The following is a 25,716-nucleotide window of genomic DNA, read 5'->3' as shown; positions in this document are numbered from 1 at the left end:
TGCTTCTTAATAAGAGTCCATTGTTGTGTCGCCTCCCCCCACCATGAAGATACATCTGGCAATTTGGAGGAATGGAGAGGGGGCGCGTCCAACGGGAAGGGATTGAAGTGGGCTCCGTAGACAATTTTGAAGGGGGCCTCCCCCGTAGAAGCGTGTACACTGTTGTTATATGAGAACTCAGCCAAGGGGAGGAGGTCCACCCAGTTATCTTGTTGAAAATTGATGTAGCAACGAAGGAATTGTTCTAATATTTGGTTTGTTTTTTCGGATTGCCCGTCGGTTTGTGGGTGGTGGCTTGAACTGATGCCTTGCTCAATATTCAACATTTTCAAAAGCTCCCGCCAGAAGTTGGCAACGAACTGTCCGCCGCGATCCGAAATCACCTTGGACGGAAAAGAATGTAATTTTACGATGTGTTTCAGAAACAAATCCGCTAGTTTTCGAGCAGAGGGTATAGCAGTACAGGGGACAAAATGAGCTTGCTTGGAGAACAGATCTACCACAACTAAAATACAATTATGTCCTTTAGAGATAGGTAGATCAGTGATAAAGTCCATGGATATTATTTCCCAGGGTCTGTTTGGTGTTTCCAATGGTTGCAGGAGACCCGGAGGCTTCCCTTTCCTGGTTTTGGCGCTGAGGCAAATAGGGCAGGAACTAACGTATTGGGAAATGTCTTTGCGCATGCCCGGCCACCAGAATTGTCTTTGGATCAGGTGCAAAGTTTTTAAATACCCATAATGTCCAGCAGTGGGAGCATCATGACAGCGCTGCAAGACCTCCAGCCTGAGGCTGTTTGGGACATAAAATTTGCTCCCAGCTAGCCAATCCCCATGTGGGGATTGGGTCAGTTTGTTTCGTGGAGCTGTATCCCCCTCCTTTTCCACTTCAGTTTTGAGTTTCGATTTCCACCCTTGGTTGGCCGGGAGGGGCTGCTTAGCCCGACTGCGAGTGGTCACCACGCCCCCAAGTTGCGTAGGCGAGAAGACAGTGTCGACAGTCTCCTCCCTTTTGCTCTTGTGTTGGGGCATGCGCGATAGGGCGTCCGCTAAAAAGTTAGTTTTGCCCGGGAGATAATTTAGAGTGAAGTTGAATTTGGAAAAGAATTCCGCCCATCGCAATTGCTTAGCATTCAGTCTGCGCGGGCTTCGGAGGGCCTCCAGATTTTTATGGTCCGTCCAGACCTCGAAAGGGTATCGCGCCCCCTCCAGCCAATGTCTCCAGTTAGTGAGGGCTGCTTTTACTGCAAAGGCCTCCTTCTCCCACACATTCCAATTCCTTTCCGCCTCCGAAAATTTTCTAGACAAGAAAGCACAAGGCCGCAGTCTCCCATCCTCCCCCTTCTGTAGCAGAACTCCCCCTATCGCTGTATCGCTGGCGTCAACCTGTACTATGAAAGGGGCTTGGTCGTTGGGGTGGGAGAGGACGGGTTCCGTTACAAATTGCTTTTTTAGACATTCGAAGGCCGTTTGGCAATCGGGGGTCCATAGCAGTTTGGAAGAAGGTTTTTTAGCTTGGTCCCCTTTATCTTTGGTTTTGAGCAAGTCTGTTAAGGGGAGCGTGATTTGGGCGAAATTTGCTATGAAGTCTCTATAGAAGTTGGCAAAACCCAGGAAGGATTGTAGTTCTTTACGGGTGGTGGGTGTCTGCCAGTCTTGGATCGCCTGTATTTTGGCTGGATCCATTTTCAGACCTTCTTGGGAGATGCAATACCCGAGGTAAGTGAGTTCGGTTTTATGGAATTCACATTTGGACAACTTGATGGGCAGATTATTCTTCATCAGGGTGGCTAAGACTTTTTGTACTGTTTGAATATGTTCCTCCTCGTTGTCCGAATAAATTAACACATCATCAAGGTACACCACCACCCCTTTGTACAGAAATTCGTGTAGAACTTCGTTTATCATGGACATGAATACAGAGGGGGCTCCCGTCAAACCAAAAGGCATAACCAAGTATTCATATTGTCCGAGGGGCGTATTAAAAGCGGTTTTCCACTCATCCCCTGCCTTGATACGAACGTGAAAGTAAGCATCTTTTAGATCTAATTTCGTAAAGATCTTACCTTGGGCCACGACGTTGAGAAGGTCTCGGATGAGCGGGATAGGATAGGCGTTGTTTGTGGACACGGCATTCAATCCTCGGAAATCCGTGCATAGTCGGAGTCCCCCATCCTTCTTTTTTACGAAGAGGACCGGAGCGGCGTGGGGGCTAGTGGCTGGGCGTATGAACCCTCGTCGGAGGTTGGTGTCAATGAATTTCCGAAGCTCTTCACGTTCATGGAGACTCATGGGATAGAGCCGTCCTTTGGGCAGTGAGGCTCCGGGTAGAATTTCTACCGCACAGTCCGTTCGTCGGTGCGGGGGTAGAGTATCCGCTTCCTCCTCAGAGAAAGCATTTAGAAAAGGCCAGTACGGTTCGGGTATTTGGCTGACTTCTTCTTGGGTGAGAAGGGCCTTTTCTTTATGAGTTGGATCTTCGCCCCAGTTCTGATTCCAACGGTGATTTTTACAGTTGGTATGACTGAAGGTAATACATCCTTGTGCCCAGTCTATATAGGGATTGTGATCACATAGCCATTTACTGCCTAGAATTAACGGGTACTTGGCAGTAGAGCTGATGACAAAGGACCTCTTCTCCCAATGTTGCCCCATGCCTGTAATCACTGGGATGGTTTCCGTTGTTACAGAATTCATGTTGGTACCATCCATTTGTTCAAAGATCACTGGATTTTGTAAATCCCGAGTTGGTAGGACTAGTCCATTGACTAACGCAGGGGCAATAATGTCTCTTGAGCAACCCGAGTCAATAAGAGCTTGTACCCGAATGTGCATCTTTCTCTCTGGGTTGATTAGAGTCACTGGCATGAATAAGATGGACCCAGGCGGCCGGTTCCGTGCAGGGACGGGCTTAGTGGGGATCTGTCGTTTGGGTCCTCTTACGACAGATCCATTTCGTTTCCCGACTGGGGACTTTCTGGATTGACTTCTGCGGTTGGGGAAGCGGGATCGTATTCCATGACTTCTTCCGCTTCCAGCCCTCTCTCTGAGGCTGGCCTTTGGGAAGTGCCACGGCCTCTATTCGTCCGGGGTGCTGGAGTCGGGCGTTGGAGCGTAGGGAACGAAGCCGGGGTTGGACGCCGTAGTTGGAGCGGAGGTCTTTGCACAGGCCGGTAAGGGCATTGTGCAGCAAAGTGACCTGCCTGTCCGCAATGCAAGCACAGCCCTTGTTGCCATCTAGCATCTCTCGCTCCACGGGTGGCGTAGCTAGCTCCCCGTGTTGCTCTCTGTAAGGTCAACGGTCTTCTTTGTCCCGTTTGTTGTTGTTGTTCAACCAAACGGACTTCCAAAATGCGGTTCTCCACTTCGCAAACAAGTTGGATCCACCCTAACAGCGTGGGGGGATTGTCTTGCATGAGGGCTCTGTCCAAAAGTCTCGGGTTAAGGCCTTGTTTGAACAGAATAATTTTGGTGGACTCCTCACACCTAGGACACTTGGCGGCTAATTGTCGGAATTTTGTAACATAGTCTCTTGCTGACATGCTGCCTTGTTTGAGGGCTTGCAATTCTGTTCGGGCCCTGGTTTCCTCTAAGGGGTCTTCATATTGGGCACGGATAGCATCCACTAACCCCTGAAGAGTATCGAGTTCTGGGGCCCCGACATTGTATAGTCCTACATACCAGTCTGCTGCCTTGCCCTGTAGACGAGATCCAAGATGTTCGATTTGACTGGCCTCACTGCCGAACAGGTGTCCCCAACGGTTGAAAAACTGTACCACCTGTACTAAGAAAAATCCCAGTTTGGAGGGATCCCCATCGAAGGTGGCTTCCAGCTTTACCCAGCCCATCGGGAGTTCTTGTCTCGGAGCAGGCGCTGGGTAAAAGTCCATCGGCATTTCTAGTTGCCCCTGAGGCACAGGAGGAGGTAACTGGGGTCTCGGACGGGGCAACGGTGCCGGCTGTACTGGCGGCGGTTGAGCCGGCGGTGCCGGCGGAGGTTGCCGTGGTTGCGCTGTCGGGGTTGGTCTTGGTTGGGCCGGCGGCTGCAATGGCGGGCGAGCAGGCGGCGGTATTCTCGGTCTGGCGGGTAACACGGGAGGCGTTGGCGGTGGCTGTCGAGGTGGCGGAGGTTGGTGTGGTTGATTGGGGATCGGCCGCTGCGGAGGCGGTCGGAGGGGTCGTAGTGGCGCTGGCCGTCCCGGTTGGTTCGGAGGTGGTAAGACGGGCTGGTCCTGGGGCTGCTGCACCGGTATGAGCTGCGGTCGAGGTAAGAGGGGCCGCAGCGGCGAGGGTTGAACAGGTGGAAGGCCGCGCGGGCTTGCCCCTCCGGGCATTGTTAATCTGGGAAGCAGCGGCTGTCCTCTGGGCGCTATTGGACCTTCTCCCGTAGGTTGCCCGACGGGGACTGTGTCTGGCGGTTGACGAGGGGCTCCCTCTTGGTCCGGCCGGACCTCTATAGGAGAAGTAAGAGGGGGTATCACCGGTGCATCGCTTGGCCTTTCTTCGCCTTCCGTAGGCTTCTCAACGGGAGTCTCATCTGGCGGCGCATCCCCTTCCTGGTTAGGTTGTTCGGTGGGGGTTTCTCCGGGTGGCTCAACCGGGTCATCCCTTCTCGGTGGAATTTCCTGCTGCGCGGGAAGTTCCTCGGGTTGCTCTCCCGATTCGCCCGGATAGGTGCCCCCTTCGCCGGTAGATGACGGTCGCTGCTGGGCATCCTCCACCGGATATGAGATGACACTTTGAAGGGTAGCTATCTGTATCGCCATCTCTTCAGGGGATAATCTTTCCCCTGCTCCCATTGTCGAAATTAAATGGATGGCATGAGCCAAACTTTCTTCCATCTCCATCAGTTTAGCTTCTAACTGTTGCATTCGACTCGCCCCCGGTTGTTCGCTTAGGGAAGCTTCATTCGTTGCACTCACCGGGGACAAGGGGCCCCAAGGCGGAGGGTCCCCTTGGACGACTCTCGATCTCGCGGCTAGAATTCCCTTGGCCATACCCGTCACGGCCGAGATGCTGGTATCCACCGCATAGGTACGACCTTGTATCTGCTCCCAACTTTGTTCAGGGACCTCCGTTGGCTCTTTCCACGGAGCAAGTTCGGAGTAATCCCAACTCAGGGCGCCGCGGCGAGACGTGTCTCCCTCCGTCTGCTCGAACGTCCTATTCCAATAGCTCCATGATTGGCTGCTATCTAGCTCCAGGACGGTTCCTAGGCTTCGGCGCCTTTCCATAGAAACTCGAGGATGGAGTCCACCTACCCGACGCTCTCTGGTTTCTCGGGGTCGGGCACCCCACTCCGACGGGGTAGGTACCGAAATCAAGGGGAGAGCGGTCGCTTTCGGCCTTGCCCCGAGGTCGGCTTCGGTCTCGTCCCGAGTACTGAGGTCGATGAGAGGCGGGGTGGAAGTGGAGACTCCGGTTCCATTCCCGGCTGCTCCCAGCTCCTGGGAGTCTTGGGCTTGCACGGGTTGCACAGGTTGATTGTCGGGAGACACATACGGCTCAAACAAAGGATCCCTGTCCGGGACAACCTTGGATTCCGCTGGGCCCGACTCAGACATGATTGGTAACAAAATGTCAGACTGTGGCTAAATAAGGCACTCTCTACCAGGTTCCCTTTAGAGGCAAACACAAGTCCAGTGTCTGGAAAAGGAAACTTTATTGCAGAAAAGGTCCATTATAGTCCACTGTCCTGAATAGGAGACTCAGGATGGTACATGATCATTGTTACCAATGAAGGGTAAGCATAAGGTACAGAGTAACAATACCCATCTGGATCAGCCTCCCCCCACAGTTCTCAAAACAACATCTCTCAGTCCTGGGAAGCTGCTCTCCCTCAAGGCCAATGCTTGGTGGAACGGCGTTAGACAAAACAGTCTCCTCCGGTGGGAATGGTGCCTGGGAACTGGTGCACCTAGGAAGAAAACACTCAAACACTAGAAGCATTAGAAAATGGAGTCAGTACAGTTTAGGTATACACTGGACCTGACACACTTGAAGTACTATGCCTCAAGAAAGCTTTGAGGTTTGCTACTGGATTGTTCACTTGTTTAGATCTGAGCCTCAGAGCAGAACCACAAGTGACAAAAGGCACAGATTGGACACTTGTCAGCTTCCCTCAAGTTTTGATGGGAAATGTAGGCAGCTTGGCGGAATGTTGGACAAGTGACAGTTGAAAAGTCCATTGGACAGCAGTCAGAGAGCGAAGCTGCGAGACCAGGATGCCTACATTTCCCATCAAAACTTGAGGGAAGCAGACAAGTGTCCAATCTGTGCCTTTTGTCACTTGTGGTTCTGCTCTCAGTCATGGAGCTCCCAGTTCAAGCAACAGTCTCTGACAGGAAGAGCCCAACTGGATGCAACGCAGATTTTTGAATTCCCTCCCTCCCTTTTTTTTAAAAATGAGAAGTAGCCGTGGAGGATTGAGACCAGAAGTGGTGAAGTGGTAAGGAGAAATGATTCCATTACTTATTTATTTACATTAGTTATTTCCAGCTTTCTCACCAACACTCCAGGCCAATGATGCGGCATAGGCCAATATGGTCAATGGCAAGAACATTCAGTAATCAATACAATAGGGTAATGATTGCAGAAAAAATAGGCAGAAATCTGATAGATAAAGCAAGCCTGGAATATGAAGAGTGCTTTCCAGACCAAGTTCCTTATCTCCAAACCAGTGTTCTCTTATCCTCCCAAGGGCCTACAATTTATAAAAATCCTAAACTGCTACAAGTTGATTCTTTTAAGTGACCAGTTTGCCTTATTCTAAGCCCCATTCTAACCAGCAAAACAAACTTCAATATTAGCAAGAAAGTACCCTACGGCTAACCAAAGCATGCACATAGGAAGGCAAAATGAACTGCAAAGTTATTTAAAAAGTAAAAGCTATTGGCCTTGGTTAGCAATCGGATGGGAGACCTCCAACGAAGACCAGGGTTGCAGAGGCTGGCAATGGCAAACCACCTCTGTTAGGCTCTTGCCCTGAAAACCCCACCAGGGGTCACCATAAGTCAGCTGAGTTGAGGGCAGGATTTCATTTTTACATTCATTATAAAGTTGGCAAAAGGCATTGAAATAGAAAAATACAAGCACTATCCCACACAATCTAAGTAGAATGTTAGGCCAAAGAGATTCCCACCAACTTATTTGTGTTCAAGGTAACTACCAGGATGCACTCTGGCACATTTTGCTTTTCCCAAATATAGAAGCAGCACAAAGTTCAACCTGTGTCAGCTAGATACAACTGAAAAGTTTCAGACAGCTGAGAGAACCGCTCTAAGCCCTTCTCCACCTTGAAACCACAGCTAACTAATTTACTAACAAAAGATCCAGGACTATTTATGCTGCCCAGTGGATCAAAAATTTATAGTGAGGATAGCCCGGTACCTTTATCCTTTAGCCAGTGTCAACCAAGCACCACAAAGTCATGCAAATACAGTGGTGGTGACCCCTTAGGCAAGAAGGAAAGTGAATTTGGAAGGCAACTGGCAGGGAAGCCCCAAGTCATTCATTTTGCAGGGACAGGCAGGCAAACTACTTCATACCTAGGAGTTCCTCTGGCAGCAAAGGGAAGTTCCACCAGCAAACCTTGGCTGCGCCCATTGCTATCGTAGTCCTAGAGCAGCCGGTGATACGCACTCCACTGCTCTCAGCCACCTTCGCAATTACCGTCAACCAAAAGAGCCACATGTACTTCCATTCCTGACATGAGGCCTGCACCTTAGGGAGGAAGGCTTGCAGCTGGCCCATTCCTCTGGTGGCAGCTATTACAAGGTGGAAACTGCCTGCCAAAAGCCATGCCCACTTTCCTGGAATATAGAGCAGGTGCCAGATTGGGAAATAGTGCTCAGAAAAGTGGCTTGTCAAAGAACCACACGTGGCTCCCAAGCCACTGAGTCTCTCTCACTGCAGCCAACATTTGCGTCTAGACGGTCTTTTCCACACCAGGAGAAGTCAGCTGAGAAGGAGCGCTAGAGCACACAAATCTACATGGGGACATGCCATACAGCCCTTAGCACTTACACAGTCTGCGAGCTACAGAAACAGCCAGCTTGTGAGACCCAAAGGAACTTCCAGAGTCAAGGATCAATGATGGCAGCTTTGTTATAGAAAAGGGAGCAGGCTTTGATATAGAGACAAGACGGTGTTTGAGCTCCTTGACCAACATTTTTTTAAAGGCAGCTAACTGCAGCCAGGGTTCACAACAGCAGCATCCCCTCATTTTCCCTCTCATGTTGATGAGAAAGCACCTTCTAGCTATCTATAAAATACATTCTCCCTTCCCTCATTCTTCCAGTGAGCTCGGGATGGTGAATATTGTTCCTCCCCTCTCAACAGCTCTGTGTGATAGGGGAGGCTGAAACAGCGCAACTGGTTCCAGGTCACCCAGTAAGCCTCATGGCAGAATAGGGATTTAAACTTGGGTCTCCCGGATCCTGGGCTGGATCCAGCAATGCAACGAGGAGAAACAGAGCATTTACACTTCCATCATCTCTTACTGTGTCCAGGAGTCACTCACACAATGCCTTGTAGACACAAGAAAGCAGGTAGGAATACAACAGGTATAACTTAGTGCAAGCACAGCAGCCAGCACAATGTATTTTTCACACTTGTGCTTGCACACGTGGAGATTTTCTGGTAGATCCAAGCACCTCTGACCACTGTGTTATGCTGGCATTCAGCTGGAGGATGACTTTCAGTAGGCAAAGGGCAAAAGGTAAAGGGTAATTCCTGCCCCCTGCTGCTTCTCCATTCCCAAACCCAACATTTCAAGGCTATTCTTTATTTAAAATAAAAATTCAGTAGAAGAGCAAGAAAAAGCAAGAGATGGCATCCTGTTTCACATCACGTTTTGCCCCAAGTAGAAAATATTTTTGGCATGCATTTCCGTTGGGAGTGTTCAGCCTCTTGAACGTATTCCAACAGCAAAATCTGATTGTCCTCCATTCCTTCGTCTCTGCCCTCTGCCCACACTAATTCACGGAATTTAATGAAGGCATGTTCACAACTTGGCCTGGGTGTGTCACAAAAGATCCAGGTTATATTTACATTCCCTCTGATTCGCATTCTGCAAAACCCACAAAATATTTTTTTTTTAGTATACTTGGGCTTTGGTAACTAGGTTTCCCCACCATCATGTTAATAATATCAAATGATTAAAACACACACACCAAAAAGAAGACGAGCCTGGAGATAGAAACTTTGGGTCCTCACTGAAGGCAGGGTGCTATGTGGCAAAATACCAACTAAATTCTACACAACATTCCATGCTCAGCTAAATTAATACACACCCGTTTATCTTGAGTAGCGTACTCTGCATAATTTATTCAGGTTTCAAAATATTTTGATGGAAAGACAGACAAAGCAGGTGTGGCGACTGGTATTAGACAGCAGATTTTGGCCATGGGGAAGCAAACAGTCATCAGAGGCCAGACTCTTCCCCTTTCCACCCTCCCTGCCTCATTCTGGCTTCTAAGCCTTCACCTAACAATACACATGCATGGGTCTGTAACTACAGAGGGTTTAGGCACCTCTTTTTCTTTTTTTTTAATGCAACCATGGAAGATGAACAGATTCCAAATTCTGTGCCAACTATCAGATCCCACACTTGAGGAATAAATCCTGGTGATCCCAGCTGCCTCCTCATTCCTAATCTCTATCACTTCCGTCTACGACTTAATGCTTCAAGACTCTGCCGCACCCTCTAGCCCCAAGCATCCCAGTCTCCTTTCACACACTTTCCTTGTTTCTTCCCTAGCTCCTGTGTCACATCCCTTTTGGAACCCTGGGTGCACTATTGCCCCACCTCCATTTTTACCCCAGCCCTTGAGGGCCAATCCCCAGCTTCTGCCACTTACAACAGCCAAGGTATCCTTCTCACATAACCTTCATTGGACCACACGGGGAGAGCCCCCACTGCAGTTTCTCCCAATGATAGGTAGAATAAGGCAGGTGTGAGAATGAGCTGCACAGTAACTATTCTACATGAGGCTGACTTATACTGAGTCAGACTATCAAAGTCAGTATTGTCTACTCTGACTGACAGCAGCCCTCTGAGGTTACAGACCAAGGTATTTCGCATTGGGTACTACCTTATTTATTTTTGTTGGAGATTCCAAGAACTGAACCTGATACCTTCTGCATGCAAAACAGATGTTCCACCAGTGAGGCACACACACACCCCGCTGAGCCATGACCACATCCCACTCTTGTAATGTTACTTTTGCAACACAGAAGCTCACAGCAAAAAGGAAATGTAAGAAAGAAATCTTAGCAGAAGCAAATTGGGATGTTCAAGTGGCCAAGGAACAAGCTGAGCTAAGTTGCCCTGGTGATGTTGGGCACTGTAGAGGCCACTGGCTCTGGCCTGGCCAGTAATAACCTGTTACTACTAGAGTCGGATCAAAATCAAGTAGTTCCCACAGTGCTACTATTCTATATAGCCCCATTGTGCAGATTTTTTTGATCCATACATATCCTAAGGCCAAGTACAGAATAAAATAGATCAATTTTAAACATTTTATTTTGATCATAATGCAATACATAAAGATCATAAAATGATTTTTAAAGAGCATGAAATCAACATGTATATTAGACGGGGAAAAACAACTATCAATATAGTACATTTACCAAGTCTAAGGGATCATGTCTAAGGGATCAAATTTCCATAGTAATTGCAATCAGGGTTGCCAGATCCCCCTACCTTCAAACTGGGAGGAGGGGAGAGGCTAGGCAAGAGATAGCTGGTTCTTCTTTTGCGCACATGCAAAGTGCATGTGCACTCCATGGGGCTTCTGATGCAACAAGGTCTCAGAGAGGTAAATCCTTTAGGAATTTGCCTCAAATATACCATTTTCACTATATTTGGGGCTGATTCCTAAATATCAGCCCCACTGTGACCCCATTGCTTCCATCTTGAACCAGAAGTGACATCATTGGATCTCTATAATTTCTTCACACCGGGCTGATCTGGGCCCCATGGAGCAGGCGCACAAGCCATTTTGCCACATGCCTCATGTGACAGCCTCCTCACACCTCCCCCCGCAAGCGGCTGGCAACTCTAATTTCAATTGAAATATACTTTCTCCTTTTTGCAGAGTTTAATCGTTTTTGTAGTTTAATCATGAGGTAAATCTCTACAATTTCTTCCTCGCAAGTGTGCCATGCGTGCATGATGATGTCACTCCCGGTAAGTGATGTCATCGTACAAGCACGGGAGCACACATGCTTCACACCGGGCTGATTTGGGCCCAATATCTGCTTATATAGATATCTATTTAATTATGTGTTTATATGTTTGATTGAATTATTTTATATATTATTTCAAATCCTGTTTAAATGTTCCAATGTTTGTCACTATTTGGAAGGAAAGATGGAATAATTTTTTTAAAAAAAATACAAAAAACAAATAACAAAAAATTAGCAAAACTACAAGCAAAAAGTATTTAAAGTCTTAAAGCCGTAAACATTAGCCACAAATCATTTTGTGGAGAAGGTATATAAAATTCCTTAGAACCAGCAGAGTTTATTAATATCAAAATCAAGTAAAAGGAATAATAAAAACCAGTAAAAGTAATCAGGATAGCAATAAGAGGTCCAAGAGCAAGTAGGGAAGAATGAGAAAAATACTGGGTGCCAAAAGTTCAAAACCAAGTGCCAGGCAAGTAGACAGGAAAGGTGTTCAAACTGAGGCAGTCCTGGCCCTCACAGTTGCTCTCCTCAGGTCAGACAACAGGAGACAGAGGAAACAATTGATGGGTAGATTTAAAGAGGATACAATGGCCTGGAAAAAGTTTGGGGGGAAATCACACTGGAAAGTAGCAAAAAAATGTTTTGCGATGTGTCCGACTCCTGAACATTGTTTTTAACATTTACATCTATTTTCCACACCATGTACGTCTGCCTTTTGCTACAACATTATTTTCCTGCCAAATAATCCATACAAGAATGTGTTTTGAGGGGAGGAAAGCCTGTTCAAGTTCAGCAGTCTGGTTTGTACTCCCAAATCTGATTTCGTAACTGCCTATAATTTTCCAACATGTTAAGAACCAATTTTCTTAAAGAAAGGGAAAGAAAGCAAATTAAAATTCAGTGAATGGGAGCAAGGGGGGGTGTTCTCCCAGTGGTAAAAATGGTTTCTCAGAGGGGACAACATCTGCCAGTACCATCATAAGTCTAAACAGCATCTTCCTCTCTAATTGCCTCAACAAACAATCCTAAGACGAGTGGCCACAAGAGGCAGGGCCCTTTCTGTGGTGACACCTCAGTTCATTTAACTTGGTCTAAAAATGCATTTCACCCCTTCTGAAAGAAGTCACTGGAGAGTTTTTTTAGTGCTCCCCTACATATCTAATTTCTGCACTGGAAAAGGGGTCCCAGAAATATGGGGAAAAACCCCACTTATCCCCCAGACCTTCACATCTCTAGCCAGATCCTTCATTGAACAGAAAGGACACACATCCCAGATCTTTGGCTAAGTAGGCTATTCTGTGGTTGCTGCTAGGTATAGCTATGCCAGTACTTCTATCCCTGACAGTAGCAATACTGCTTTCAAAAAGTAAGACAAAAAGGCATATTAGAAGAAAAATTGAAGGAGGCAGCAATAGTCCAAGAGGCAACAGTGTGAATCCAGATGTCCACAAGCATGCAGAAAGAGTGTCAACAAAATCTGCAGCCAATACACTGCCTACCAAGGGCCTACAGTTGCCAGCTTCAGTTGGGAAATTCCAGGAGATTTTGGGGATGGAAGCTAGGGAGGGCAGGGTTTGGGGAGGAAAGGGACCTCAGCAGGGTATAATGCCATAACAGCCATTTTCTCCAGGAGAACTTATCTCTGTAGTATGGAGAGACCGCTAGTAATTCTTGGGGATCTCCAGCTGCCGCCTGCAGGTTAGCATCCCCACTTCATAAAAAGCATTTCTCCTACATTGTGAAATCTCAGGCGAGAAAGAAAATTGTCATTTGAAGTGTGTTGTGTTTATTTTGCAATACAAATAATCCACAATCCATGATGTAAAAACAAACAGTTGCTCTCCCTCATGGTAACAATTTGAAAAATGTAATTATTAAAATTAAGCATATTTTGCTAATTTGGGATTATTTAGTTTTGTTTGTCATATATAGGGTTGTCATCAACCTCCATGCAGGGCCTGGAGATCTCCTGGAATCACAATTGATCTCCAAACAACAGAGCTCATTGCACTGGAGGAAATGGCTACTTTGGAGAATGGTCTCTGGAACTATGCCCCGTTGAGGTCCATCCCCTCCCTAAACCCAGTCCTTCCCAGGTGCCACCCCCCAAATCTCCAGAATTTGGCAACCCTTGTCATATAAATGGCTGAAGGAAAACTTCAGATTGCCGGATATTTACACACACACAGTCAGCAACCATGGAAGTCTTGCTCAATCCCATGTTGGATTCTAAACATCCACTGAGTGTTGCTCACAGGTTTTAAAGCTTATCCCCAGAACCATAAGGGTTAGAAATTATCCCTACTGATGATGAAAAAACCAAGGAGAAGTTCCATTTACCTCTCCCCCAAGCCTGGACACAAATCCAAAAGAGACCCCGCCTCTCTTTTCTTTCCATGTAGTGTCTTTTCTCATACTGTAAACTAGTAAGTATGACTGTCCTCAGTAGTAGGTCTCTTACAAACAGAAAGTCCTAGTTTCAAACAAACATTTCTATATATGGTTCTCGGGTCCTGAGAACTGGAAAAGACAGATTCCGGGAAACTGTTGCCAGTTAGAAGAGATAATAGTGGACGGAACGGACAGTGGACCTAAGGAAACTTCATGTGTTTATACTCATTAGTTGTGGCTGTTGTGATTCACACTTTCACTAGAACATCAGCATCAAAAAGAGTCCCTGTTGTTACATTATAAAGCTAAGTGCTTTCTAAAGTGGTTATCTCACATTCATTTCCTTCCTTGATTTAGCTCAGCACAGGCTGTTCCCATATCACAAAACAGGATGCATACAGCGACCAGGAGTTCACACACCAGAAAGTTTACAATGTTAGGTAATCTTCCCAAAGCAGGAACTATCAATACAATCACTATGGGGTGTTTTTATAACACCTTAGATCCCTACATATCATCAGAGAACCTTACACAGATCATCCACCAATATTTATTATTGCTGATTTGGACTGGTGGTGTAATTTGAATAATATAAACAACATGTGTGTGAGAATCTCTCTTTTTTTTAATGCATCTACCTACTTTATTGTGCACCTGATGAAATGGCCTCCAATCCATAATAGGCCAAACCACAATTAAATGTTAGTCTTTAAAAGTTTTTATTTTGATATTTATATCCCACTTTCTTTTGACTGAATGGAGGCACAAAGCAGCTTATGATATCACTCTCCACTCCTCCATTTTATCCTCACAACAAACACCCTGTGAGGTAAGTCAGGCTAAGTGGTTTTGGCAGGCCCAAGGTCATACAACAAGCTTCCATGGCAAATTAGAGATTTAAACCTGCATCTCCTAGATCCTAGTCCAACACTCTAACCACTATACAATGCTGTTGTTACAACACAGCCCCCAGAAATCTGTCTCTCATTTGTACTGGCCTGCCTCTGGCACATGACCACTGACAGAAGAAAACACATCTCAGTAGAACCCCGGATCATGGCACAGCACGGAATGCATCCACACCAGTGGGGAGACTCACAGCTGCAGGCCACAACGCCTACCTCTCGGAGTTCCAGCCTTTGGGCCACAGCCTCCAAACTTTCCTGGCCAGTGCTCTCCACTGACAGTGTGAACTCCACAAACTCATTGTTGAGCAGCTGGATACGGGCCACCAAACAACTCTTGCTAGACACTGTGTAGCGTCGAGTTCGTTTCAGCTTCAGCCCAAAAGGCAGTGGCATTTTCTTTCCTAGAACATCCACAATAAGTCACAGAAAACCATCAAGGACCGTCTCGCCTCCCGTGGGCAGTCAGGAGCTGTGAAGGCACCAGGCAATCAACCGGCAGCTGCTGCCATTACACAGCCGCAAGTTCTCCTCCACATTCTGAGCCAAGGAAGCAGACATGACAACTCTGCGGAAGAAGAAAAGAGATTATTAAAACTGGAACAGGTTAGGTGGTCAGCCTTTGGTAACTCACAATACCAGTAATTTGCAAAACCCAGCCTGAACACATATAGTTTCACTACACAGCACTTTCTCTAACTGCTCAGAGCCCTTTACGTAAAATAGGATTATTATCCCTGTATTACAAATGGAGAAGAGAGAGGGTAAGACAGAAAGAATAGTGGCCCACTTAAAGCCAATTAACAAGTTTGTGGCTTACGGCTGCAGGACAAGGCAACCGAAATGAACTCCTTCCTTGTAAGGGAAAAGCATAAGAATTGGGGGCTTTTCAATTTATTGAAAACAAAAAAAACCCCAAAAAGACAACTAAGGAGGAACAGGAATAGACTACTGGTTCAGTATGGATCTAAAAAAGAAAGCAAAACGTTTAAGTTAAGGTATACTGGAGGGGTAGGTGGGATGCTAGAATAACTAGGAAGCGATGGGAACAGCAGGCAATGTTTTTATGGGACTAAAGGGCTTCTTAAAGATGCTTTACAGAAAGGGAAATGCTAGAGATGAACAGTTCCCAGTAATCTATATGCAAAGTATCCACAGATGATGCCACTGTGCTAAAGCAGCATATATAAACCATATGCTCCTCATTATTGTGAGGTCTCATGTGTATCAATTTCTAACAAAGGACTCACAACAACCAGAGTTTGGGCTGCAGAACCTTTATGGATTATATTATCAACATGTCAATTATCAGTAACATTAAGTCGCATAATAAAAGGCTGCTGGTCTCTGGGACAGAAGTTAATAAAATTATGTACAGTGTGAAGACTATCTATCCATCTAACCAGGAGGAGGTCTTACAGTGAAATCCTAAGACACATTTCTCCACTCTAAGCCCACTGATTTCTCCACTCTAAGCTCACTGATTTCTACAGCCTAAGCCTGCTGATTTCAGTGGGCTTCAACTGGAGTTACTCTGCTTAGTATTTCACTTTTTCACCTAGTACTTGTCCCACAATATTTTTGTATCTAACCAAATGTGCTTTGACTCACGAAGGCTTATAGCCTGGAAAAATGCAATGGTCTTTAAAATGCTACTGGACTCGAATTTGCCCTGGCTTGTGGGCCTTCTGAGGCATCTGGCTGGCCACTGTGGGAAACAGGATGCTGGACCACTGGTCTGATCCAGCAGGATGTTATGTTCTTGGATGACATTTGAACAGGAAAATTTCCAGCTCGTGACCTTAACCATATCAGCCCCACTAGGACTGTCCAGGACTTTAGTATTGTCATATCAACATTGCTTATGTATGTACAGACAAAAGGGGTGGAATTTTTTTTCTAAATTAATTTTGCTGAATTCCAAAACTGTATGGGGAATCATAGACATTTATTGCAAACTACTTCCAAGGTTCAATACAGAATTTAAGTGTAATGCGTAGGAACTTTTTCATATTTTCTAATAAATGGTAATTAAGTTCCGTCAAGTTGCAGTTGACTGGCAGCGACCCCCTCATGGGGTTTTCAAGGGAAGAGATGCCATTGCCTTCCTCTGCACAGCAAACCCAGTCTTCCCTGGTGGTCTCCCATTCAAGTACTAATCATAACAACTCTGCTTAGCTTCCAATTAAGAGTTGCATACCTGCTAAATAATAGGAATAACAGCTAAAGTGATCAATCTGAACATTGCACTTAGAGCTTTTTCTGTACACTCTACTGGCACCATTTCTCAAAGGGCAGCAGCAGGGAGATACCACTATATATTACACCTCTCAATTAAAAGAGGCAAATGGTGTGTAGTTCTTGTCCCACAATGTTTTTGTATCTGACCAAATGTGCTTTGACTCACAAAAGCTTATAGCCTGGAAAAATGAGATGGTCTTTAAAGTGCTAGTGGACTTGAATCTGAGTCCCACAATATAGATATATGCTATAAAAAGAAACAGAAGCAACCTTCAAAAGTCCATGCCCAGGTGGGTGAACAAGACAGAGGCACTGTGAGTGACAGTACAGGCTCCCTGCTTTCCCACAGGGCAAAGACAGTGCCGAACTAGATCACAACAGGCCACCAAATATATAAGGTACTGCTGCTCTTGATGCAACCAATGAAGTAGCAATTTAAAGCCAAAGCTTTTTAGATGAACTCCAAAATGCTCACCAGTCTTTATCATGCTCATTCACTTGGAATTGTTTCTCTCTTGAAAAAAAGAATGAGGCAAGGGAGTTCACTGCAGAGTCAATATTATCTTTCAGTTAATGACTTCCAAGGAGCTGTCATCATTAACACTGGCCATCTCACAAGAGAGGTTCCCATTTTTGTCAGAGAATCCAAGAGTTTGACAAACATTCCCAGACTTGTATTGCTATGAACATATGAGGGGAGGGGCCATGGCTCATAGGCAGAGCATCTTCTTGGCCTGCAGAAGGCCTCAGGTTCAATCCCTGGCATTTCCACTGAAAGACCAGAGAGATCTTGGAGAGTTGCTGCCAGTCAGAGAAGGCAATATTGACCTTGATAGGAGAAGGAAGCTTCATGTGTGATGATAATAGGCTGAGGCTCATATGTGATACTACCCCTCTCCTTAAGATCCTACATTTATCCCATGGTGGTGGAGAGAGTCTTCAAGTCAAGACTTATGGCAACCCCTGGTGGGGTTTTCATGGCAACAGAGAGGTGGTTTGCCATTGCCTGCCTCTGCAACCCTGATCTTCAATGGAGGTCTCTCATTCAATTACTAACCAAGACCGACCCTGCTTAGCTTCTGAGATCTGATGAGTTCAGGTTCACCTTGGCTATCCCACAAGGGGTAGTTTATTTTTACTTCATTTATGCCTTGCCTTTCTCCTCAGTGGGTTCCCCAACCAGCTTACACCATCTTCCACTCCTCCATTTTATCCTCACAACAAACCTATGAGGTAAGTTAGGCTGAGAGTGTGATTAGCCCAGTTGTGTTAACCTGTTTCAGCAAAATTAAACAGAAGTTTGATGGCACTTTATAGACTAACAATGTTTATTCTAGCATAAGCTTCCTTAAGGCAGAGCTCACTTCATTAGATGCATGAAGTGTGCATCAGTTTCAAAGATCTTCACTTTTACGATTCCCTCCCTCTGTCTCAGACAGTGTTGGCCTCCAGGCAAACAGTCCAATGAGGAACTATACTTCCTCTCCTTGAAAGTTACCAATTACCTTCTCCCTCCGTTTGCTGACTAGCCATGCATACCACTGCTGCAATAAATATCCCAGGTGCTTGACCCAACCCTTTACAGCCCAGGCAGCAATCCTTGTGCTAAGGAAACAACTGGCAATTCTGCATGCAGTCCTCAAGGCCAGTTCTGACTGTACATGTGTGCCTAAAATGCAAGTCTTCTGAGGAAAAACGGGCATAACTGTAGCAACCAGGGCTTTTTTTCAGCGGGAACGTGGTGGAACAGAGTTCCGGAACCTCTTGAAAATGGTCACATGGCTGGTGGCCCCACCCCAATCGCCAGATAGAGGGCAATCTAAGCTCCCCTCTGTCTGGAGATCAGGGGGCGGGGCCACCAGCCATGTGACCATTTTCTCCAAGGGCAACCCACTGAGTTCCACCACCTCTTTTCCCAGAAAAAAAGCCCTGGTAGCAACAGAGAGTGCTTGAGAGTGCGGTAGCTTTCAATACTAGAAAGGATGCAGGCCGGTCGAGCGGGAAGTGATTTTAAGTGTTTGTTTGTTATTTACCCCATTTATACCCAGGCTTTCTCTCCAATGGGGACCGCAAGCAGCTACATGGCTCTCCTTTCCACCATTTTATCCTCACAACATTTTACGCCTGTCTCCATGTACACAGCTCTTCTCAGATGGAATATCCTTGCCAGTCCTCCTTCCTTCCTTCTTTTGAAGCTCTCCAAGGACTGCCATGTTTTTCCCCCCTGTCATTGTAACATGGCAGATAAACGTGCCACAAGGGCAGCCTTGTTTCATGCATTGCCACATCCTCCCACCAAAAAATCTACAGATGTTGGATGTGTTTATGTTAGTGTTACCATTAAAAGAGCAAGAGCCCATGTCAGGATTTTTTTAAAAGCAATACTAAAAACCCTTCTCCAGACGCACAGGTTTCCCAAAAAGCAGCACCTAATGTAAACTGTAAGTTTTCTAGTCTAGACAGGGGCTGTGCTATTTCTACATTCAACTCAATGCCCAACATAAAGGTGAAACTAAATACATGCTTAGAAGTAAGTCTGGGGGATACAGCTGAAAGTCAGACAGGACAGACAGTATCTTTGTTTTAATTCCCAGTGGTTCGGAGCATTATGGCTTGGAGGATTTCAACTAAGAAGAGCAGAAAGGAAAAACAGCATTTTACCTTGTTCTCTCCGGTTTTTTTTTCACTGGCTAGAAGCCAGTTGGATGTTTCTGTGGGCATAGGGATTTGGGGGGCTTTTTCACTTTCTCCTCTAACTTTGTAGCCCAAAATGCCCCTCAAAATGATGTTGCTTCTTTCCATGGAAATACTGGATTTGAGAACCTGATTTTTATCTGACTTATACTCCGCTTTTCTCCCCAGTAGGGACCCATAACAGCTTACAGCCGTTCTCCCATTTTATCCTCGCAATAAGAACCCTGGGAAGTTGAGAGTGAAGGACAGGCCCAAGATCACCCAGCAAGCTTCCATGGCGTGGTAGGGATTTATACCTGGATTTCACAGCTTGGGAACACCAATTACAACTGATCTCTTCATTCAGACAAAGAAAGGCAATACCTATACCACTAGCAGCACAACCCACAGCTCATTCAGTCTGCAGCAGCCCTTATTCAGGCTCTTCTAGAGGAAATTAGATGTGGCCCACCATCTTTAGGGTCCTCTTGGAACAACTGAAAACAATTCAACCCATTTCCTTCTTTAGATTCTCTTAAGGAGGCTTCCCACATTTAGCTTTTCCATCACCTGGCAAAACCATTAGAAATGTAGCATTCTGCAGAACTCTCCTGCATACTGATCAAAGAACAAATCCATTCCTAGCAATGGGACCTTCAGCCCTGTCAACCTTTGCTCTCTCTGCCTTGGTACTAGATGCAGCACTCTTGAAGATCGTTTAGGTGGATAGCTGTGTTGGTCTGCAGAAGAAAAGCGGGATTTGAGTCCAGTGGCACCTTAGAGACCAACAAGATTTTCAGAGTATAAACTTTCAAGAGCCAGAGCTCTCTTCTTCAGACACCTTAGAGACCAACAAGATTTTCAGAGTATAAACTTTCAAGAGCCAGAGCTCTCTTCTTCAGACACCTTAGAGACCAACAAGATTTTCAGAGTATAAACTTTCAAGAGCCAGAGCTCTCCTCTTCAGACACCTTAGAGACCAACAAGAAGGCACCTGAAAAAGGGAGCTCTGACTCTTGAAAGCTTACACTCTTGTAGGTTTCTAAGGTGCTACTGGACTCAAATCTTGCTGTCACACTTGAAGAAAAATGCTAAAAGGTAGAAGGAAGCCCAGTGTAAGGAGCTTTGTTTCACTTAAAATATTAGATTAGATTTATTTTTTTAAAATGGTTATCATGCACTTCTGCCATTCTGTCCCCTCCCCACGTCAGTTCATAACCTCAGTACGGACCAACTTGGAAACATATCTGAAATGTGACATATTAGAAACATTTTGGTTATCTTTTTAAACAATGGAATTCTTGATGTGCTTTGATTATCTATTATACAACACAGTCCAGCAAGTTAAGCACTTCCAAATCCTGTAGAAATCAATGGAAGCTCATGTTGAAAACTACAAAGTTTGCAAGCTTTCTGGGAAGAAAACCCACTAGAATTAGCAGGACTTGCTTCAAAGTAAACCTTGATGGAGATGGGGCTGCACGTCTCTTCTATGGTATGCATAGGACTTATAAAAGTACTTCATTTTGGCTGCATTGTGACCACTACACTCAAAATCTCATCCACTGCATGTTTCCTCAGTTAGTAAAATCAACTGATTCCCATTCCCAAAAAAGGTGGCAGTTTTTACTGACTTTATAAGGAATGTTTTTACAAAGCGGAGAGGGGAGGGGTCTGCAAGGCAGCTTACAATGAGATGTCAAGATGCTTTCCAACTTGTATGTTTTGGAAGAAATGTAATTAATTAAAAAAAATAAAATCAAGATGCTATCCAACCATAATTCTGAATTCATTTTAGTCACCAAAAATTTGACAGATACAACATATACAATGCCAGAGTAAATGCATTTAGTAGCAAGCCAATTAGAAAATGTCTGGGAGGAATAATGCTTTGAACCTATTCAACAACTTTTCATGCTGCCCAAGCACAATTCGTGCAAACGCAGCACAACCAGTTTTGTTGAGCAGCTGTTATTTTCTGCTACCAGCTGCTGTCATGTTAACCCCCCCACACACAGACACACACTCACACACGCCTCTTTCAAAATAATGTCTATCGGCACGATTAAGGGAGTTTGCAAGAGGTAAGAGGATAGCACCACAGTGCCAACAGGCACAAATCCATTCTGTATTTAGCAGGCCTTGAATACTTTAAAGACTATATTCTCTTTCAGCCTACTCTTTCCAAAGGCTCAGCATTTCCATTTGTATACAGGGCTTCTACTTTTTCAGTTTGCTCATATCACCGATCTACAATTTAAAGAAGGAATTGCATATAGTATGGAAAAACAGGTTTCCTTCAGGTTTGTTATGAACTGCTGGTTTTTCTTGTAAAAGAATCCACAATCAAATCCCTGAAGTTACTTGGTGGGTTAATGGACATAATAAAGAAGAAATATGCATTTTCTTCTATTATGGGCAAAAAGGCAAGAATGGAAGATACGCTTCCATTAATACTGAAGTATTCAGGCACTCGGCAAATGAAATGCAATTACAATACATGCAACGTTCCCACTTTTGCTTTAAACCCCAGAAATAATGGCAAGAGATTAATCTTTACCAATGTAAACAGAGAATCCTCCTTGTGACATTTCCCTAAGTATAAAACAGGATACATCTACACGCACATTTTGAAACAAAGAAAACCTCTCCAGGCACTCGAGTGTGAGCGCGCAGGCAGAACGCGAACGACAAACGTCACTGTGCGTGTGTAAATTCAATCCAAGACACTGACAAGCAAAAATAAACAAGGGTGCCCGAGATACATGACTCAGATGAGGACTACAACGCGATTATCAGACAACGGCGAGCTACGAGCACCGATCCAAACCAGCCCTTCTCAGAATTAACCCCAATAAGGCTTGCTTGCGAGTTAAGTAAACCCACTCGCTGGTTTGGGGTTCGGGGTTCACTTCGGACAGCAGCCTCCAGGAGCTGAAATACACAGCTCGAAGGCTACTGAAATATATAGAGCGGCATACTGTTTTAAAAAGCAGGAGCAGCAGCATCCCTGCAGACCCCCCACCCCTTTCCCATTTACCTCCAAGGAAAAGAGAGGTCTTCTTTCGCCGCGCACCGCCGGGCGCGCCCTGGAGAGCGAGTCAGGAAAAAGCCATTTCACGTGTCTTGCTTGGAAAGCGACTTCTCGGGTTGCCCCCCACCCTTTCCTGTGGCAAAGAGCCGCGGTCCCCGCCTGCTCTCCTCGGCTCAGTCAGTCAGTCAGCGTGAAAACATTCCTCACTTCCTGCCTCGACCATAACAACAAGGAGGACCCGGGCGGGAGCGCCTGCCACCGGGCAAAGAGTCAGAGGAAGAGGACCGCTCCAGCCGCAGGAGGCTTCCCCAGCCAGCCGCCTTCCGTGACAGAGGCAGCCCCTGCGCTGCTGGCGCGCGAGGCGGCTCTCTCCGCCCCCCGAGTAGGTTTGCAAAGTGGCCGGTGCGTCTGCCGGAGCGGAGGAATTTGTCCCCCCCCCTTTCCTTCCCCTTTTAGGGGCGTTCCTCTTTGCTCCAGCCATGCGGAAGGATACTGTGCAGGCTTTAAAGTGCAGCCCTGCATGTTTGCGGCCCCATTACCTCAGAGAGTTGGAATGCCTGGCGGGGGGAATGTCAGCACTGGGACAGCTGCTGTGTGCCGATGCTGCCCTGGCTGGAACGGGCGGAGGAGGCCGGGCAGAAAGGGGAGGGAGTTACTGGGAAAGGCGCAGTGGTAAAGAAGAATGATCAGAGAGAGCTTCTAGTGATCGGTTTTCTGTACTTGTTTTTTAAAATTGAAAATTATGCTGCTTTTCAGCTTTTCCAGGTCAAGAAAATGCCATGGCTGTGGGTAGAGCGCCCAACAAGTGTTTTGTGCCTGTTTGAGAACGGTCTTAAATAGATCCTGGTTTGCCAACGTAATAAAAAAGAGAGATTCCAAAGAAGATCAGAAAATATCAATGAAGCCAGAGTAGTAAACTGTTCTTTTAGTGCAGCCAAAAAAGAGGAGGAGGAGGAGGAGGAGGAGGAACCTTACCGCATCTTAAAGACTACAGTTTGTTTTAAATTCTAGCATAAGCTTTCATGCAAGAGAGCATTTTTAATAAATAAACAGTGAAACATATGACATATGAATATACAGTCTAGACAGTGTATGTATATATATAAGAATATATACACAGTCAAGTTCCAGATTACCTTACTATCTACAATTTTCCAAAAGAAATATAAGACAGCGGCAAATTATCCATACATTTCAGCCAATAAAACAAATGAAATATAAATATACCTACAAATTACAAGTCTTTTTTTCCCCAGGAACAGTCAAGGTCCAAATCATCCAAATCATGACAGAGAGTGTGTTTTGACAGATTTCAAAAAAGCAATGAAATTGTTAAAGGTAAAAAAGACCAACTGAAAACAGAATAGAACCAAGCATTTAAATCTTGGAGAAGTTTCTTTTAAAAAAGCTTTTAGTTACAGTCTAAAAGAATAAGATGTTGGCATCTTGTGAAAACATCTGAGATTGTTTTAAAAAAAGAAAAAGGAACCTCTCTCCAGCCACTCCAGCCTAATTTCTGGGCATGGGGTACCTGGAAAAGGACTTTGGAAGAAGATTCTAGAGAATGTTTTTTCATGAGCTGTACCAGCTGACTAGTTAATGAGCCTGCTTTAGAAATGCTTATGAAATATATATCACACACATATAGTAATACAATAACTATATACAGGCAATATATTCTGGGACATGGTTAAAGTTTCTCCTAATACCAAACACAGTTATTTTTAATTTGGGGTGAAAAGTGTTACTCTGGTGGAAAAATAATGATGTGAGAGTGTGACTCTACTGATTATCTTAAATTTTTCGGCTGCCTCCACCCAGGGTATCCTATAATACCTTGGAGAGTGAGGCAGGAATACAGAGCTCAGTCTGCTGTGAGGGGACACAGACTGAAGAGGGTAGTTTGGGGAGATTATTGCTCCTTCCCATAGGAATTCTAAATGGGGATCATTGGGGATTAATTTTGCCATTTATTATGATAAACATCTATATGAGCAAGGAAGTTCCAGGTTCACAATCGTGCTCTACAGACCAACCATAAGCAGGTATACTCAGAATCTTACTCAGATCTATTCAGTGGGGCCTAATCGAAGAAATTGTTTTTGATATTGCTTTGTTAGACAGTTCACTAGTCCTCAAGCTTTAAATGTGGCACCAGGTGGTCTTCTGTCCGGGTACTGGCCAAGTCCCAACCTACTTGGTTTCACAGAGAAACTATCAGATTTTCCACTAGAAATTTCATTTTTGTAAGTAAGTCACAAACAGTGCTATCCTAAGCAGAGTTACACCAGTCTAAGCCTGTTGAAATCAATGTGCTCAGACTGGCATAACTCTATTTAAGATTGCATTAGTAGATTTCTACAAAACATAAAGCTAGTGTTCAAACGATAGTAGTAGCAAATGAACAATCTACCATCTTTACTTAGAAATAAGTCCCAGCATTTTTCAAAAAATGGGGCTTACAAAGAAAATCTCCTGTCTATCAATGATAATTTCCTCAGTGGTAAGAGGTCTAGAAAAAAGATCATTTTAAGTATTTGCTGCCTTCCACACTAAATCTAGCCTATAGAGAAAACAAGAGAGCCCCCTCCCCCCCCCATGCTGTAAATTCACCAAGAAATGGGTGGGGAGAGCCTTGCAACAATTTAGGGCTCAAGGGAAGGTTTATATTTGCATATGTGCTCTCTTGCTATACCTGGCTGTCCTTTGTTCTCTGGGGCAGCAGTCATTACCACATGAATGGTCATTCTACCTTCTCCAGTTTCTTTTATTTCCTATCAAGGAACCTAGGAGGAGTCAATGCTGTTTGGAGCAGTGTGACAGAAGTTTGATGGGGCGTTGCCCGGTTGCCCCACTGTGCCTGTAATCTGAGCAATCATGCATAGGATTGGGCTGCCTGTGTATCATATGAATTAAGATATATACATATATAGAAGGTTCACAATACTAATGTAACAAAGCCCTAAATCCTTTTAATAAGGAACGGCTTCCATTGTCATGAATGAACGAGCCTAATTCATCACTGTCAACACTTTCAAACCTGAAGAGATGAATAACTCCTTAAAATGGATTTGCTTGTTAATCCACAACATATCCTGGAAATGACAATATGATCTGCTACCTGTGTTCAACATGCATCTTTACAAGATCAGTGCTTGAGGGATTGTCCTTAGATACTCCCAAAGTTTCTGTCTGAAGCCCCTTCTGCATCAGGGATATAACTCCTCACTATCCCTGAAGTCCAGCTGAAATGTGTGGAATCAGTTTGTATGTTTGTATA

The 25,716-nt window shown here is 45.2% G+C and overlaps 1 protein-coding gene across 5 annotated transcripts in view; it reads right to left on the bottom strand.

The window, feature by feature from the left end:
* The window catches only part of PTPN21 (protein tyrosine phosphatase non-receptor type 21), an 81,878-nt gene extending 59,046 nt beyond the window's left edge, over nucleotides 1–22,832 (bottom strand). For all 5 annotated transcript variants that reach the window (XM_054970874.1, XM_054970875.1, XM_054970876.1 and 2 more), the window contains exons 1-2: nucleotides 22,443–22,832; nucleotides 14,705–15,056 (exon numbers count right to left, since the gene is read on the bottom strand). In XM_054970874.1, the coding sequence (XP_054826849.1) occupies nucleotides 14,705–14,884 (180 nt within the window). In that variant the 5' untranslated portion in view covers nucleotides 14,885–15,056; nucleotides 22,443–22,832. The remainder of the gene's footprint in view (nucleotides 1–14,704; nucleotides 15,057–22,442) is intronic.
* Between the last annotated feature and the right edge of the window lie 2,884 nt (nucleotides 22,833–25,716).

Source organism: Eublepharis macularius, chromosome 2 (genome assembly GCF_028583425.1).
Source record: "Eublepharis macularius isolate TG4126 chromosome 2, MPM_Emac_v1.0, whole genome shotgun sequence".
NCBI classification, from domain to species: domain Eukaryota; kingdom Metazoa; phylum Chordata; class Lepidosauria; order Squamata; family Eublepharidae; genus Eublepharis; species Eublepharis macularius.
This window is presented reverse-complemented; position numbering and strand designations above follow the sequence as displayed.